General features: G+C 36.6%; 2 protein-coding genes across 2 annotated transcripts; one reads left to right on the top strand and one right to left on the bottom strand.

Moving 5' to 3' along the window:
- Nucleotides 1-4,359: 4,359 nt before the first annotated feature.
- On the bottom strand, nucleotides 4,360-15,269 carry LOC129236899 (uncharacterized). Its single transcript, XM_054871197.1, has 2 exons — nucleotides 15,179-15,269; nucleotides 4,360-4,646 (listed from the first exon to the last, which is right to left on the bottom strand). The coding sequence occupies exons 1-2, from the start codon at nucleotides 15,267-15,269 to the stop codon at nucleotides 4,360-4,362; spliced, it is 378 nt and encodes a 125-aa protein (XP_054727172.1).
- Nucleotides 15,270-17,926: 2,657 nt separating this feature from the next.
- On the top strand, nucleotides 17,927-18,443 carry LOC129236892 (uncharacterized). Its single transcript, XM_054871184.1, has 2 exons — nucleotides 17,927-17,936; nucleotides 18,080-18,443. The coding sequence occupies exons 1-2, from the start codon at nucleotides 17,927-17,929 to the stop codon at nucleotides 18,346-18,348; spliced, it is 279 nt and encodes a 92-aa protein (XP_054727159.1). The 3' UTR covers nucleotides 18,349-18,443.
- Nucleotides 18,444-18,789: the final 346 nt, after the last annotated feature.

The raw sequence follows: 18,789 nt of genomic DNA, 5'->3' as shown, positions 1-18,789 counted from the left end.
TAACAAATTGATTCTTGTCAACAGCAGCAGACGGCTAAGCAAGCAATTTCACAGCGGTTGCTGATACAAAGAAACATATTTATATACTCATGTATGCTTCCAAAAAAAGTTTCATTTGTATATACATATGTACGTTCATACTTACAAGCATAAAATGTGTAGGCTGTCTGCGGTATCGGCAACACGCTGTTAGTGGAAACTTTTAATGCTCGTAAAAATGATGCATCTAGCAATTTTAATTCTTTATTAAAAATACTGAGAATCTTTCTGTGGAAGTGCGCACTTCTTCCCATTATCCGTACAATTCTCAGAATTTTAAGTGCCTTTATATTTTGCGCCCAATAATGAATACACAGTAAAAGAATAGTGAAAAGGTCTTTATTTTTTTTCAAAATATTTTCCTTGGAAGTCAATATATTTCTGCATTCGTTTGGACCAAATCATTTTTGAGACTCAGAAATGGATACCTCCAAAACGAGATGTTTAAAGACTTCTACAGCTTCTTCAGGCATTGAAAAACGTTAACCTCGTTTTCCTTTTTTGTGTGACAAAAACAAAACATTAGATGCCAAATCAGGTAATCTGACCTGACCATTATTTCGATCCTTTCATTGGGTAAGTAAGTTGATCAATGCACTCCCATCTCGATAATTCCCGTCAATAAATGCTGATTAAAAAGCACTAAATCTTGAAGAAAGTTTCTCTAATTTTTATAAGTCTGGTACACAGTTCTAAACTTTAATTCAAATGATATTTGTAGTAGTACGACTACATGTTTATAAAAAGTCAACAAAAAAAGTAGACAAAACTGGTAAAAATTTTGCGATTCCATTATTTTATTCATAAGTGTATATACAAATATTTGTTCTTTAACATCGATATATTATTTTTGAATTTTCTATCGTTTTCAATTCTTTTTAATGTCTTAATTTAAACAACTCACCGTGCCGTCTATGCACGGAGATTCGAACCTACGCACTCCCGAATGGTAGTCACGCACCCACCATTCGGCAGCCTATTAACATTAGGGTTACTAAAATTTAATTTTGGGGGTTATATTTAGCAGAAATTTATAATCTCTACTTTTTTCAACGTTTCCGTTTTTTATAGTATCTGACTTTAAACAGCAGTTTCAAACCATCGAATCAATACACAAATATCAAATTCCACAGAAAATTAACTTATTAGTTTACAAAAAGTTCAGTTATCTGCTTTCAGATCAAATGTTTTCGAGATGGATAATTTTTGCTGGCTAAAGTTTCTCCAGCACAAAACGAACGTCTCTCCAACTGTCACTTTGCTCTCTTAATTTGTATGTGATGGGTAATTTTTTGGTGTTATCGAAGGCCAACTTGCAAGAATTAAGAAAAATCAATACTAATTTTTGTGTTATAATTTTTCTTCTCATATACAGGGCGAACGATATGAAGTGTTACCTATTCAAAAAGCCATAACTTTTTTGTGTAAAATTAGTTTTTATTGATTTTAGAGACAAAATTATTCAAAAATGATTACAATTTTAACACATGTATTTGCATTTGGTCATTTAAAGTATTTTCAAAAATTGATCATACAAACACTTATGCACACGTGCGTGGGCGGCAAAATGAGATCACTTACATACATATGTACTTATATGTATGTATAACAAATGTACGAGCATGTCTGCACATAAGCACTTGTAACAGTTTTTGGGGCACATCTTAAATTTATTATTTATTACGGACAATCTCAGCTTACTTGCTATTTTTGGACCGCCAGTGCAGCTATATGCCTACATTTGTATGTGATAGTATTTGTAACCGTTACTTTATCTTTACCCACAATAATGGCCCAAAGCACAGTACATAACAAAAAGCAGAAAAAATACGAAAATGGTCTTTTAATTTGTCTAACTTTTTCATATCATTTATTGCCTTCAGATTTGTTGCTTTTGTATGCACAAATTTGTTTGTTTGTTTTTTTTACTAAGAAAAAGAAAAATAAACAGTTCGCATAATAATAATAGCACGTTTTTATCATTTATTGACAGAGCGGATTTTCGGTTAACCTAAAAATATGGGTCAATTCCAAGTTGCACTAAGTGACAGTGCACAAGCATCTGGACCCTTTTATTTCCATTGTGAGCGAAGTATTTGCCTTACTTTGCAAAAGCAACAATGGGTATTGGACTGTATTTTGGGCAATGGTCATTTGAAACAGCAAGCAGTGGCAGTTATTGGAAGCTTTTTGTTTTTTATAAAAACTGATTGCATTTTTTTAGTTAAAAGTCATAGTCAGTTGTCATAAAGCGTATTTGTAACTTTAATATGTATTTATACCGCGCACTTGGGCATTTTGTTAAACTCGGCCAAAATGCTTTGGCAGTTATCGCGCGAGTCGAGAAGAAGAAGAAAATGGTACATAGAGTTTTTTTTTATTTTTTTTCTTTGCTTTTGTAATGACATAGCAATAAAATGTTGCCTTTATAAGAGTTAACAAAAATCACAAAATCACATTTTAAGGTGCCACTAGTCTAATTAAATTTCGGAAATTAATGGAAATTTTTCACAATTATTAATAAACTTCAGCTATTAATATACTTAAAGATTTTAAGTTTAATGTTTGGAACTTCTTTTAAACTGTAGTATTGCAGTAATAATTATAATAATAATTGTAATTTAAGTAATAATTAATAAGAACCCAAACAACTCAGCACCCACAATGCAAACTCGTCACTGAAAACCATTTGATGTCTCCAAATATATCATAACACTAAATAGCGTCACCTAAATGAGTTACCTTAGGAGGCGCTTTGAAATAAATCTAAACACTAACAACAACCAAAAGTGAGTACACGTGAATATGCGAATTCAAAGCTGAAAATGTTGAATTTAACGATTTTCCAAAAATGAATAATGTCAGGGGCCCCTCTTAATTTACGATGATGAAACTAATATTTTGCACCCTTCTCTCTGGGATAGAAAGCACACAAGACTACTAAAAACTACTTAAAAAATGTCTATCCCCCTAATGTACAAGATGAAGTCCAAAATAAACAAGTTTAGGCTAAAATATAAGCGGCAGGAGCTCCGTTCTGATCACTTCGATACACCGTTTTACGCGATTTCACAGCTTTTCGAAATAGTGTTTCATGTCATTGACCGGAATGTCCTTCAGGATGTCGGTACAAGACTTATGGATAGCCTCCACGGATGCGAAACGTTTCCCTTTCATGGCGTAATGCAATTTTCCTAATAGATAGAAGTCACAGAGAGCCATACCAGGTGAATACGGTAAGTGATTGATGGCTAAAATGCGAATTCTAGTAAAAAATCAGTCACAAGGGTGGAACAACGAGATGGTGCATTGTCATACAATAAGCGCGAGCTTCTTCCTTCGCGGTGTTCAGAGCGAATTCGACGAATGCGATGCAACAAACGCTTCAAAACGCCAAGAAAGAAAATTGCATTGACGGTTTGGCTCGTTGGCACGAACTCCTTGTGGACGATTCCCTTGGAAACTTAAAAACAAATGAGCAGCGACTTGATTTTCGACTTCTCCAAACGCGATTTTTTGGGTGGTAGCTCATCTGGGGCCTTCCATTCGGCGCTTTGACGCTTCGTTTCAGGTTCATGTTGGAAACACCACGTTTCATCACCAGTTACAATGTAGTAAGGGAAGTTCCCGTCTTTTCTCGCCTCTTTAATAAGGTCTTTCGAATGTTGAATTCTGAACAATTTTTGATCCTCAGTTGACTTGTGCGGAATGAAACGTGCACAGACCTTTCGTAAGCCCAAATGATCAGTTAAAATGCAATAAATCGATGTTTTGGAGGTATTCAACTCCGATTCCATGAATTTCAACAATGATTTTGGTTCATTTTTGAAAAATTTACGATCAATTTCGATGGAACTTTCTGTGATTACTGATTTTGGGCGGCCCGTATGTTTATTGGCATTTATGTCCTCACAGCCATCTCTGAAACGTGTAAACCACTTATGAACTCTACGAGATAGACAATCATCGCCATACACTTTTTTCATCAATTCAAATGTTTCGGTAAATGTTTTGCCGATTTTAAAACAAAATTTGACATTAGCTCTTTGTTCGGAACTCATTTTTGCACCGATGACACAAATATACTGACACTTTAGATGCAATAACTCCACTGAACCAAATATCACCAAGCTTTCACTGAAAGCCAGCTAGGGATGTAACTTCCAACGCACTAACTCATTAAAAAGATGGCGCCATCAAAAACATATTTATGACGCCAGTCTTGTTTAATTAAAAACCATATTTTTTTATTAATCGCAATTTTAGATTCGCAAAATATTTATTCAAGATAAAATAAATACATTAATCTGGCTACACACTCTATTTGGTATATGGCTCAACCCATTTCCATTCCTCCCACACTACGCATTTCTGCTCTTTCTCCATGAAGGCATGATTATCGGGGCATTGTATGTAGTCGGCCATTTCTTGCCCTTCGGGGCACACCCAGTAGTGAGTTGGATCGGATATGTCGCGGAACATACGCGAATGATCTTCTACGATAGAGCAATCGGGTTCAGCGTAAATATCTTGGCCATGATAGCGTTGTTGAATGTGGATAGCGCTTACCGCGGCCACCAACACGAGCAGAGCAAGTGAAACTGAAATTATAATGATATCAAAGGTTTATGTTTTTGTTTTTGAAGAACGATTACTCTGGCAGGATAGTTTCTACCTTTATGCATTTTATACGCCAACGGAGCTGAATTTCTAGATAATTTCAAAATTGAATTATTGCAGGTTTGCAGGCCTTCTGCGACTATTTATATATTCCTCTAATGCCTGTTTGACTCCGCAGTTTGTTCGCTTATCAATTTCGTGGGTATAGTGCAATTTTTTTTTTTTGCGCTTAACAAGTGAAAGCACTTAACGGTGACTGAAAAGAATACTTTTCCGAAAATTTGCACAGTGTTTGCAAAAAGCGTGCCATACTAGTGCATTCGTGCCTATACTTGTATAATATGTGATTTACCGAAACATATATTTTGAAAAAAAAAGGCAGTGAAAGTGTTATTTTCGTGATGACACAGTTCAAAGAAAACGCTTATATACAACGGTGCTAAAGTTTGTTTGCTTGCTGACACTATCTACTCCTTGTCCCTGGATAAGCTTCTTCAGTTCCACTCCAAAATACCTGGGTACCTCGCCCGTACGACATCTAGTTGTACCCTTAATGCTACTCTGAACTTGCAACCTCTAGATCTTCAAATTCGAAAGGAAGCAATGAAGGCAGCGTACAGGTTCAAGTTAAACGGAGTCTGGGGAAATGAAGTAAGCACTGGCCATTGTCAGATATACCAGCAGTTGTCAGAGCGGCGCACACTGTTCTCGATGCCGGTGGACAATCGGATGCTTTTCGTTAGCTTCAGTAGGAAGAATGTTGATTTGATCCCAGATAGAAATCAATGGTTAAACCCAGAGAATCTATTAACGGGTTATCAACACACCGACGGATCGAAAACCAGTAATGGAAGTGGATCTGGATGGTACTTAGACGAAGGCACTAAGTACTCCTATACCACAGGACAGATGGCCACGGTATTCCTTATGGAAGTCTATGCCATCTTGAATGTGGCGTACTGGCTAATTGAGAAAAAGTGGCGCGGTAGCAGTATTGGAATTTTTAGTGACAGTCAAGCTGCACTCAAAGCCCTTGCTAACCCACGCTGTTCTTCGAAGTTAGTCGATGAATGTAAGACAAAACTGAACAGTGTTGCAAAACACAAACAAAGTTAGTCTTATTTGGGTGCCTGGACATTGTGGTATTGCAGGGAACAAGTTAGCTGATAAATTGGCAAATAAAGGCTCTGCAAGTATGCCACTAGACCCTTAACCCTTTCTAGGTGTCAATTCCGCATCGATTTAACTATGGATTGAAGACTTCATGAGGTCTACCCACCGAGGTCATTGGTCTGAGTTGAACTCGTGCAGAGTAGCCAAGCGCTTTGTGAAGGAACCAAACAGGAAAACAGCGACCTTTCTCCTAAAACTCAGCAGGAAGGACCTGAGAGCACTGGTGGGTGTAATCAGAGGGCACAACGTCTGTGGTCAGCATATGCTTACCATGGGGGTCGTGGACAGCCCGATATACCTATCCTGTCTTGAGTAAGACGACACTGCAGAGCATTTACTCTCTAGCTGTCCTGCATTTTCCAGAATCAGACATAGGATATTGGGTTGGGATACACTGAGTATGGACAAAGTTCATACTCTTCCTCTTCCGGATCTCTTAAAATTCATCAATGAATCGAAGAGATTAGTGGAAGAGTGACTTCAAACTAATTTATCCATTTTTACCATCCACCTTTTATCTTTCCTATCTCTATTCTTTCTACTGATATCTATCCGGGTGTAGTACAATGGTCTACTGACTGAGTGCTTGGACTTGTCCAGCCCCCATAAATCTAATCTAATCTACCTCGCCCTTAGAATACATAACTGCCGCGAAGTTAGTGAGAAACTCTAAATTTTTCGCTGCTAGATACAAAAAACACTAACGCATGTGACTCAACTTTGGAATCTCTTCCCCAAAATTTAGTATCTATAAATAGCATGAGCATATTTAGACCCAAAATCCAGAGATATACATATTGGCACTAAGACAGATAATATTAATTCATAACTAATTTTTCTCGTTTTTTTTTAATGTCAAATTAATTTGTTTTTCTTTGTAACTTAAAATATTTATGTAAATTTTATCATGGAAATTGTAACCTATTATGACCATCACTAACAATTATAAAATCTAGACTGGCTTTGATAGGATTAAATCATCATCATCATCAAGCAGCGATTACAGCTCAGGTTAAGCTTTAGCTTCGTCCAAAATCCTCTTCCAATCTGCACAGTTCATAGTAATAGACTTCTAGCTCCTAACTCGTAGGAGGTTCGCTATGATTAGGTCAAGCCAGGTTAACCTCGGACGTTCTCGGGCTCACGCTAGAAAGTTTGTTGTTAAAAAGGATTTTTGAGGGCGGCTGTCCTCCATGCGCACAGTGTGTCCTAAACATCGAAGCCTTTGTGATTTAATGTGTTAAATGACATCTTCTCCCCGGCATAAGTTTAGCAACTCATCGTTGTAGCGTATTCGGTACATTCCAGCGTATGGGGCCAAACACCCTTCGGAGCACTTTTGGCTCGAACAGTTTTAAGCTTATTTCATCTTTGCTTGTCATTGTCCAGCCTCGCAGCCGTACGACAGCAGAGGAGTATTATTGACTGGTAGAGGTGAAGTTTACATTCACGCGTTAGCAGTTTAGACTTCAGCAATTTTGTGTGGGATTTTGCCTTGTTTGCTGTCAATTTTCAGTCTTGTGTTGCGATGTGACTGCTGTTCTCTTTTTTTATTAACACTCCCAAACATTTGAAAAGTTGAACTCCCTCAAAGGTAAATATCTCGATTTCGATGGATGTTTTCAGGATTTCGTCTCTCTTCGCTGCGCAAGATCTTCAGATATTTAGTTTTGCCTTCAGCTTCTGCACGACTTTCAATGCTGCAAAAGGTTTCAAATAGATACATTTTTTTTCTTGCCACTATTGCGATATCGCATAAGCGAATGTTATTCCTGAGCAACTAAGAAGATTTCCAAACTTGATTTCATTTCTCGTCGCATAAGGATACCCGGTGGTCTAGAAATTAAAAAAATGGATTTTTGTTTTGTCGATAGTTCGAAAGTATAGTATCTTAAGAATATACTGTGAAATTTTCATGCGGAAATTCCCAATATTATAGCTTCTACAGCCCATTAACTAGGTAGAGAGCGGTCCGCGCGCTCCTGTACCTCAAACTTTAAACTCATTTTTCTCGAAACGACCAGGCCGAAGTGTTGTCAAAAACAAAAAAAACTGTTCAACCGTCTCGTCTGAAATATTAATATGTTATTCACAACATCAATGGCTATCGCCCGTACTAGAATCATATTACTATTTCAATTAATTCGTATTTTTTTTATTAAAAACCTGAAAAACCCCGATTTTTAGAGTGTTAAATTCAAAACCGCGCCATTATGTGAAATTTTTTTTTCAGTCATACTGATTAATAATTTTTTTGGTTTTTGTAATTCAGATAAATAGAAGACCAAAATGGACAACACAGTCCAGGTCCAATCACATGTATGTCACCGGAAATCTCGAGAAGCCTTGACACTGTTTGTTGTACAACTACTTTTCTAGTAGTGTTAATCAGAGTTGCTATTCAAATGGATCCGTGAAAGTCGTCCATAAACTGCTCTTGTCCCAGCAAACATCGATGCTGTGAGGGATGTGAATGAGGTGGATTGGCATGTGACATCCTACCGATTCCGCATAGATTGGCCGAAGTTCAAAAAAGCTCATGCTTGGAATGGAATGATGTGAACAAACGCTCCAAAAACTCAATCGAGGTGTCACTTCAAACGTATATACTTAAGTAGTATCGAATGAGGTGATGAGAGTAACATACATATGTACAGGCGTACTAGACTGAGACAAAACAAGGACCAACTGTTTGTGCATTTCAAAGTGAATCGAATCCCGCAAATGTGCGCTAACGAAGCTCTTTAAATCAATGATGCTTTTTGCTTATAATGTGTCCATTACTATCGCTGATCCTCAGGATCGAAGAGCAGACAATACTAAGTTGCTTACAGCATTTTGTTTGTCAGAAGTTTTCAACAAAAATCAAAAGAAACAACAAAAAACGGGAAATTATTATTCATGACCGGAACGCTGGTTCTCGCACAGCAACTCATACAATTTATTAAAAACAGCGAGTGCACCTGATTTATCGCCTAGTGAATTCTTCCTATTTCTATTCGACAAAAATGAACGCTTTTCAACACCTGGAGAGACTGTTGAAGTATTCAAACTTCATATTCTTTAGTTACATATTTCGTAATGGAGTAAATGTTTCAATAGCTGGCTCATTCGTATGTAAAAGTGTACTCATTTTCCAGCAAAACATTTAAAAAAACAATAAAGCGAGTATTTGGATATACGAGTATATGTTTTTTTCTATATTTTGGGAGAACATTTACTTTCTAAATTAACCCATTTTTTCCAATATTGTAAATACGGTTATTTGGTCAGAACCATGGTGGAAAAAATTCAGTAGTTGTGACCAACATCAGGACATTAACCGGTCCTCCGCAAATTTTAAGACAAGCTGATTTGCTGACGTCACATGGGTAGTGAGGGTGATATATTACAACTGAAATTGTGTTGGTGATATAAGAAAAATCACTGCAGCTTGTGTTAATGCTACTTTATTGTGACCTGATTAACGTGTAATTAGACGAGCGTAAGAATGTGTGTGAAATGAGCGAGCAGAACTCTGTTGCCGAGCACCCTATGATATAACAACCAAATTTAGTATCACAATTTTGTTTCGGATAGCCAAATCTCATTAATTTTTCGGTCAGAGCGGTATAGTTAGAGCACAGATTGACAAGATTTTCTGATCTGACATATAATATATCATACATACTTACAATGTACCTAATTGCTCTCCATACAAAAAAAACTCGCTACTGTTTTTCATCGGAGTTATAAATTTTTTTATTAATAAGATGATTTTGATTCTTTTAATAAAAAATTTATACATACAGTCACTCACACCTTATTTGATATAGATACGATTTTTTGTAAAGTGTTCTATATTTCACAACATTTTGCGCAAATGGAAAAACAAGAATACAGACATAGAATTTTGTTTTTTTTTTTACTTTATTTCATTTCTTAACATTAGCTACCAAAAAGTGCCCACTCGTTTAATGCAAAAATCAAAAACATACAGAGAATGAATTTACTTTTGCAGACCTTTTAAGTTTAAACAATTCTAAAGATTAGATAACTGAGGAAAGTTTTTTGAATAAATATTTTTAGGAACGAGTTTCATTTATAAAATGAATAGTAAATGCATCTCACGTAAATCTTAAATTTTTTCTAAGATTTTTGGCAAAAGTCTTGAAATACTGGGTGGCGCAAAATTAATCACCCTATTGGAAGTTTTATAATTCTTAGTTATGTAACTCATATTTGAAACTTATAAATTAAATAGCTCCAGCATACAAAAAGACAAATAATGAAGCACGCAAAGATAAAAAAAGATCCCCATCATTCAAAATACATTACTTTTTATTTATTATAAAAGTTATTCAAAAAATATTGGATGATTAATTCTGCGCCACCTTGTGCATACATATACTCGTACATGTTGATGTGCTTCAGCCTACTAAATATATATTTTTGGGTCATAAGTTCAGATTTGGAAGTTTTTTGTCTATTTACAAATACAAATAAAAGTAAAATTAAACTTAAATTTTGCTATTTTGTCACTTCGATTTGTTACAGTTACTTAAATTTGTGGTTTCATCATGTCATGTTTCGCAGAAATTGCAAAAAAAAAAGAAAAATTTAAATCGCAAGTGTCATCACCAATGACATCGGATGGGCAACAGTTGGTGCATGACAACAAGTTCCATTCCATCTGCAATTACAAACATAAGTATGTACATATGTAAGTATGTACCTAAAAATGTGATTAGTTTACTTTATGCATTCACTTTCGTCCTCCAGTAATAACGAAATACCGCTAGCTCTTCGCACCCAAGCGACTTTACATCCAGTACTTCCACCAATTACTTGAACGCATGGGCCTCAGCATCGCTCTGCCGTAATGGTTAATAACATTTTGTAACACTTTTGCTTAGCGCTTGCGACTGGGTCATCTATTGCTTGGTAGCAACACTCTGCCTCTCACGCTTGTTTAACTGTTTACGGATTTTACCAGTGGCCGATTGAAATTTTAATTGCTGTCATCTTGGTGAAGTGGGCAAAAATTTTGGGGAACACTTAAGTTACTGCTGAACCAGCCAGCCAGCCGGCTACTCATCATGGGCTGCGTCGTTGCGAAAAAGTAGTAGGTTAAATTATTAAATTAAAGCCAAAAGTTTTGCAAAATATGTATGTTTGTTTGTAATCAAATTTTATATTTGCACATTGCGTACGATTTTAATGGCTGAGGCAGTCGTAGAAAACATAATGTGAGCACTTATTTCATTAAATAATACCTCATATTATTTATATATTGTAATAGGTTTTTTTTTGTATATAGAAAATATTTGATTTTATCTAGCCGAATAAAATGCAAAGAAAATATTTGCACAAACATAGTTTTCAGATCAATGCAAAGCATAACATTACCGGCGTAGTTTATTTTTTTTTTTCGGATACACCTTCTTTGTAACTAGTGTTTGAGTATGTGGAAATAAAAAAATATTTATTTATTAAACCATAGGTGTGCAACTAAGTTCTCACTGTTTTTGTTTTTTTTTTTTTGATGAAAATACAACTTTATTCTGAAAAAATGGTTACAAGTGAATCATTGAAAGTATTGCCCATCGCTGGCTACTACTTTTCCCCATCTTTCTGGTAGATTTCGTATACCGTCGCGGTAAAACTGTTCATCTTTTGAGGCTATCCACGGATATAGCTATATTTTGATGTCTCCATATGAATGGAACTGCTGGTCAGCTAGACCATGTGCCATCGATCGGAATAGGTGATAATCGGGCGGCGCAATATCTGGAGAATATGGCGGGTGGGATAGAATTTAACATTTCAGTGTTTCGAGGTAGGTTTTAACGGGTTTGGCAACGTGAGGCCGAGCGTTGTCATGCTGTAGAATCACTTTTTCATGCCTCTCCGCGTATTGCGGCCGCTTCTCAAGCAGTGATCGGCTCAATCGCATCAATTGAAGTCAATACCGATCCCCAGTGATGGTTTCGCTTGGTTTTAACAGTTCATAAAAAATAACACCAACTTGGTCCCACCAAATACATCGCATATCCTTCGCAGCGTGAATATTCGGCTGAGGTGACGACGTATGGTAGAAGATTGACCGGGCAGTCCCATGACTTTGTTTTTTTTTAATTGCTGTAATGAATCCATTTTTCATCACCCGTCACGATGCGATGAAGAAAACCCTTCCTTTTTTGCCGCTGGAGCAATTGTCCATAGGCGAAAAAACGACGTTCAACATACCTTGGTTTTAACTCATAAGGAACCCAAGTCCCCTGTTTCTGAATCATTCCCAAAGCATGCAATCGCTTGGAAATGGATTGGGTGGTAACTTCTAATACTGAAGCAAGCTCTTCTTGCGTTTAACATGGATCCTCATTGAGCAATGCCTCCAATTCAGAGTCTTCGTTTTTGGCCTTCTTTCACGCGGACGGTCATCAACATTAAAATCACCGTCTTTGAAGCGACGGAACCAATCTCGACACGTTGCTTCACTTAAAGTAGCATCTCCATAAACTTTTTGTAGCTCTCGATGCGCTTCAGCCGCAGTTTTTTTCGAATTTATTTATTTATATCAATAGTACAAAGTAAGGCTAAGGTCTTTTAATAGTAATTTAACATTATATTCTCGTACAACTAGAATGATTTTAACATGAAAGTTACTTATTCTAAATTCATCCACTAGTTCATTAACTATAATAGTAAGAAGATAAGGTTTTGGTAGTAGGAAAAGAAAAGAGGAATTTAGAAAAGAAATGAAAGAAGAAAATCAACACTTCCCGCAAATGACGATTACTCGGCACAAAATGAGACATTTTCACAAAACCAAAAGTTTATGATACCAAAACAAAATCACTAATGTGTCGAAGCAGTCCGTTTATCACATGGCTAAGCTTGGTTTATAACGTTTAGGTTATGTTAGAATCGACTAGCACACACTGCTGGCGGCGTCTATTAACAGACAACGGGAACTTAGATGCGCACCTAATATTATTTATGTAGGTGGTTAAATTTTTTTCAAAGAAAATTATAATTAAAATCAAATTAAATAGTTTACACAAATTTATTCCTCAAAAGTGATATTAAGGCCTTCGAAGTACTTCCCACAAACGAAACGGCCTTATGCCAGAGTTTGATCCAGTTCTCGAGGCATTTCTGGAACTCTATTTTATTTATTTCTTACTTTATTGAAAGTCTATGAACAGCAAATTCTTACAGACTATTGACGCAAATTAAATAAGTTTATATTATATATATTACAAAATTTGACAAGGTTAATGAGAACATCATTAAGCAAAGAAAAATCAAACTCGATAAGATGAGAGATCTGACTAAGAGTGCGAGCAATTGGCACGCCTCGGGCTTAGGGCAAGAAAGGCAGCTCAGTTAAAGTCTCCCTTTAGGTTAAAGTTTCCTAAGCAATGACAGGTGGGAATTCCCACTATTTAGTACTGGTAGCGGCAGACTAATCACCTACCCTGTCAGAAAATCAAATATATTAACGAAACCAACGCAAGTCAAGTCTTGTCGAGGCCCTATGCTCCCGAGAGGAAAAAAAAACAAAAGTTACTGAGAGAACATATCTTCTACTTTCTAGGAACAAGGTTGGCCTAAAAATGTTCTGTATATCCATCAGAACCATCTTCGATTTTTTCATTACTTGTTTTCAGCTGTTAAAACGCATTCCCCGTAGTGTTGACTCGATCAAATAGAAAAAAGTCGCAAGTTATCCTATCAGGCTACTGGATGGTATTAGTTTTGTTCTTGGAGAAGACTTCCCGGAAAATACATTGCTCTGTGCGACGGTGCATTATCATGGTGCAAAACCCACCCATTGTTTTCCACAAATCCTTTCTTTTTTGGTCAATTGCCTTACGTAATCGTCTCATGACGGCCAAATAATTATCCTTATTAACTATCGGCGGCCCTCAAATGTCCTTATTAACGGCGGCCGCCGTACCCGAATGGATTGATGCGTGCATTTACATCAAATGATAAAAACGTTTTTTATAACAGTGTTCGCCCCTCGACAAGCACTGGCGAACCTACGAGTGTATTTCTGCCGTGAAAAAGCTCCTCATAAAAAAAATGTCTGCCGTTCGGAGTCGGCTTAAAACTGTAGGTCCCTCCATTTGTCGAACAGCATCAAGCCACACACCACAAATAGGAGAAGGAGCTCGACCAAAAACCTAACAGAAATGTACGCGCCAATAATTTATAAAAACCGTGGCCCTCGTTTTCTTTTTTGACTGAAAACGGGGTAGTTTTTCGGACTTAGTTCATTTGGAGCGTTCTATTCACTCGCCTGATGTCTGGATTGCGTCTCATGCTCATAAATCGACGGCTCATCTGCAGCAATGATGCGTTTCATGAATGTTGGTTCAGATTCAGCCTTACAAATCATGTATTTAACGATATCAAGGCGGTCCCTTTTTGGTATGAAATTTAGGTCCTTTGGGACCAACTTTACAGCAATACCAACAAAATCCAAATTATTTACTACAATGCCCTAAATGGATCCATTAGCAATGTTTAAGTCCTTTGCCAACTCTCTGATGATTAATTTGCATTGTTTATAAACTTTTCTTTCACTTTATTGATGTTTTCATCTATGTTCGATGTCGACGGCACTACATTCGTTCATTCGTTATCCTCGATAGATACACGATCTCTTCTGGTCATTCCACTTGTAAACAGCTATTTTCTTTAGACCATCATTACCGAAACAGTCTCCCAACGTTTCTAAGATTTTCGCCCCATTGAACTCATTTCTAAAGGAAATTTAATGCAAACTCGTTGTTTCAAATTTAAATCCGTTTTTAAAACTGTAAGAAATAGAAAAGATGTGCGAGGCAAATCGAAAGATGTAGATTTACGCAAGGCGGCGTAACTTTTACAAATGTCAAGCAATGGCAATAAAATTGTAGTAGGAATCTAACAATGTGGCAATCTAACAAAAAAAACAGAACTCAAATCAGTTGCCTTAGAGCGTGTTCTAGTGGTTGTTCCTAAAACTGTCTGATCAACCTGCTATGTATAATTAGTACGAAATAAGTAACTGCTAGCTGGATATTTTGAAGACTATTCAAGGCCAAACAAATTGGTGCAAGATGAAGTTAAAAACATCGATATTTCTAAAGTGGTGCAATCTTTGGAAGTATAATACTTTATGGAGCTTCAAATTGATTCGATCCCCATTTAAGATATTTTTATTTGTATATTTATTTTTAATTTATGTTTATTCATGTTATGCTAATTTTTTTATAAGCGCAACCAATTTCCTCTTCTTTGGGCGTAAATTCTTCTGTAGAGTGCTCATTTCAGAAGTCTCATCTTAATGTTTTTTTCGTATTTTTCCTACTTCTTAGATTGCTCTCAAAACCTTTCGGTATGTCCGCTTCATCGCCACCACTATCCTCATTTGTTGAGACACTCCAGTCGAACTCTAACATTAGCTTGATCTACGCGTTAAGTAAATCCTTCACCTACAGTTTCATAACTACTTAAAACATACAGGGTCCGGCACTCGAAGTGTAACCAACTTCAGACCGCTCGCGCTGCTGATGCACGGAGCAACTGAAAATATCTGACCGTGGCATCCGCCGCATACTGAAAAATAATCTCAAAGTCAAGCCTTACAAGATCTAAAAAGCGCATGATCTCACACCAAAATAGCAACAACTCAGATTTGAGAGAGCGATGGAGTTGCTTCGCTTGGCCGAAAGCGGTCCATTTCTGAACGTTGTGTTTTCCGATGAGAAAATTTTTCAAACTGAGCAATTCGTAAACTCCAAAACTATAGGGTGTGACCGACCGTTTATACGAGAATTTGAGAATCGAATGACCACCAAGAGGCAGCACCCGCCACAGGTAATGGTTTGGGCCGCTGTAACCGCAGATAGGCGCTCTCCAATCGTTTTCATCGAACCTGGGGTCAAGGTAAATGAGAAATATTATCGGGAAAGTATTCTGGAGGTTGCTTTGAAGCCGTGGGCAGACAAACATTTCAGTGGCAGACCATGGACATTTCAAAAGGACTCGTATGCCTAATTTTTTCATTTATTTTGTTTGGTTTACTTCAAAATATATATTTTTTTCAAGACAACTTCAACTCCACAGATTGGATCTTCTTGACTGTTAAAAGCCTAACGGGTCAGGTCCATGATAAATCACGGCACGCGACTCAATCCGTGGCCCAAAGGTTTTTCCAAATTAACGTCCTGCAGAAAGTGCATTTCACGTGTTGCATGAACCACATTCTCTCTTAAAGCGATACGTTAAAAAGTAACACGGCCACATTTCTAGTACTAAAAATCCCATACATATTTGGGAAATACTGAGTGTCAGTCCTTGGCCGAATATATTTATTTATATAATATATCCGGGTTGCTTCGACATGGTAGAACTGACTGTGGTTTGATCGTATCTCTTCCCTGGTTGCCCAAGGAGCTCAACTGTCGAAAGAATTATTCTCCGCTAGTTGCTTCAAATTATAATATAAACCTTTTTTGTGTTGATTTAAAGCAAGTACAGTTGTGCACGATAAATTCCATTCGGAAGTCATGAAATAAGCCAACTTTTCCATGTACCTAATTTGTTACTAGTTTTCTTTTATTATTATTATTATTAAATTTATGCTTTATAAATTAGTATATAAAATATATTTTGGAGGCTCGGTTACTGGACCATTTTGCCTTTATTTTTTTTTTATTGACCTTTTATAAAAATATAATACATTCTACAACAAATATCATATAAAGCTAAGTTTCAAATTTAGTAAAAAAATTACATAAATTCGACAAATTTTAATAAAAATTTATAAATTTTTAATCAGAATTCAAAACTAAATTTGTGAGTTTTGGTGTAACAAAGTGCAAATTTCAAGTTGCTCGCTGATTTTGGAACACTTTTTCGTTCAAGGTGTTGCGCCTTTTCTTCATAAAAAAAATTTCGTGTATTCATTATAAGAGTCGACTAAACCGAAAAAAAATGGCGTTGGTAATTAAGTCTACGCAACTGTACGAGTATTTGCGGCCTCGGTAGTCTAGCGTAAATGCACTAGCCGCCATTCCCGAGGTTGTGGTTTCGAATCCCATGTAAAGCACTTTTCCAAATTTACCTACTTTCCCTGTTTCTAAAAAAAAACTGAAAAAAAATCATTTTTCAACCCCAAAAACTTATCCTTTCTCTATTTAGCCTATTATTTGCATTGTGACTGCCAAAACAAGCAAAATAAGTGGCGCCGGCAAGAGGAAGCGAGCGATCGCCGAAATTTAGCGAAGTCCTCAACCATCTGTGCGATCCTTCTACCACAAAAATGTGAAATACAGATGGCGCTCCTAGCAGTAAGAAAGCGTTGTTCCTAAGCAGCGACAGGTGGGCATTCCCACTACTTAGGACTGGTAGCGGCAGTCTAATCACCTACCCTGTCAGAAATTAAAATAGATTAACGAAACCAACGCAAGACTGAACAAGGAAAAAAAACTGTACGAGTATATGCTGAGCAGGCGGCAACGTTTGTCTATATAGAATTAACCTGTAGTACTGAAAAACTCATCACTAATCCCCTTCTAATAAAAAATGTTGAACTTGATGACGGTATGTAAAAATTAAAAAAAAACCGAAAGTTTGTAAAATTTTTGTTGAAGAAAATGAATGAAATATTCGGCCAAAACTTTGTAATTTTTGACCGAAACCGAATCAAAGTTTCTATGTCGAGCGTGGTGGATGCCGAAATCTATACTTTCTCAAGATATATTTCTTACAATGAGCGACCTTAATGACTTAAGCACTTGCCTGAGTCATAGCTTACTCACACTCGACTATCTTTTATTTGAAACACCGCAAGAAATTGATAGAACTGATAGCAATTCAATAAAAATGTTTGCTAATTGATCAACATGTGTTTCGACATCAAATACATTACTGGAATCTATAGATGCTTTTTAACTTAATTTGTTACTTGCTTTTTTTAATTAAGTTTCAAATTATAAACTGAACTGCAGTTTTCGCTCATATAAAAGCTGTTTGGTGCGCACAAATAAGCATCACTTTTTAGTTTATCAAAAAAGTCAGTACATTCTCGTAGATGTCCTTCCTAAAACCAAGAATGAGGTTCGGTACGTATGAGTTGCACATTCGCATAAAACAAAAGCTCTTAAGCTCTTCTACTGCAATATTTCACAGTAGAGTAGTTTATAATATTAACTTAAATTTTTAATAACGAAGCTTTCAACTTTTCATCTCACCCAATCATTTACAGTTATTTCTTTCGCGCTGCTCGTAGCTGTGTCTGTGGTGACCGTCTCAGCGGAAGCAGGACGTTCGGCTTGTCGTGAGCTTGAGGAAATCGGTCAAACTTACCCCCATCACTTCGATCCGGCCAAGTATTGGTATTGTGAAACTTTGAATGAGCTCGCTGAGGAGAAGGACTGTTTGAAAGGCATGGCCTATATGCATCTGCTGAAAGAGTGCATTCCCTGGGCCAACTGGCAATGGAAACCTCTGCAAAATCCACCAAGTGTAGCGTAAAGTGGCGGAAACGAAGGTCAAAATGAAAATTGTAATGTATGCCTGTTGTTGTAAGTTGTTGCAAAAATAAAATGAAATCAAAAATTCAAGTAAAATGCAATGATGTATAAATGTACGTAAATGTATGTAGGTGCACATACTCGTATATGCAATTATTTGTGGGCGTTTGCCTTTCCGCGGCATGCCAGTGTAACTTCATTGCACTTCCAAAGTATGATATTTCTTTTTCATGGCTACATACCCGTATACACATACAAACATACTTGTGGCGAGAGTGAAACAAAACGCTGATGTTACATAATTTATATGTCAATAACAGCATTTGTTGAATATTTTCTTTCATATTACATCTCTACATGCCATCGTTCAATTGGTCTCAATAATTAAGAGCGCAATATATTTTAGCCGAAACCAAAATATCAGTGAGCTATTAAAACCATA

This window comes from Anastrepha obliqua, chromosome 1, assembly GCF_027943255.1.
Source record: "Anastrepha obliqua isolate idAnaObli1 chromosome 1, idAnaObli1_1.0, whole genome shotgun sequence".
NCBI lineage: Eukaryota > Metazoa > Arthropoda > Insecta > Diptera > Tephritidae > Anastrepha > Anastrepha obliqua.
This window is presented reverse-complemented; position numbering and strand designations above follow the sequence as displayed.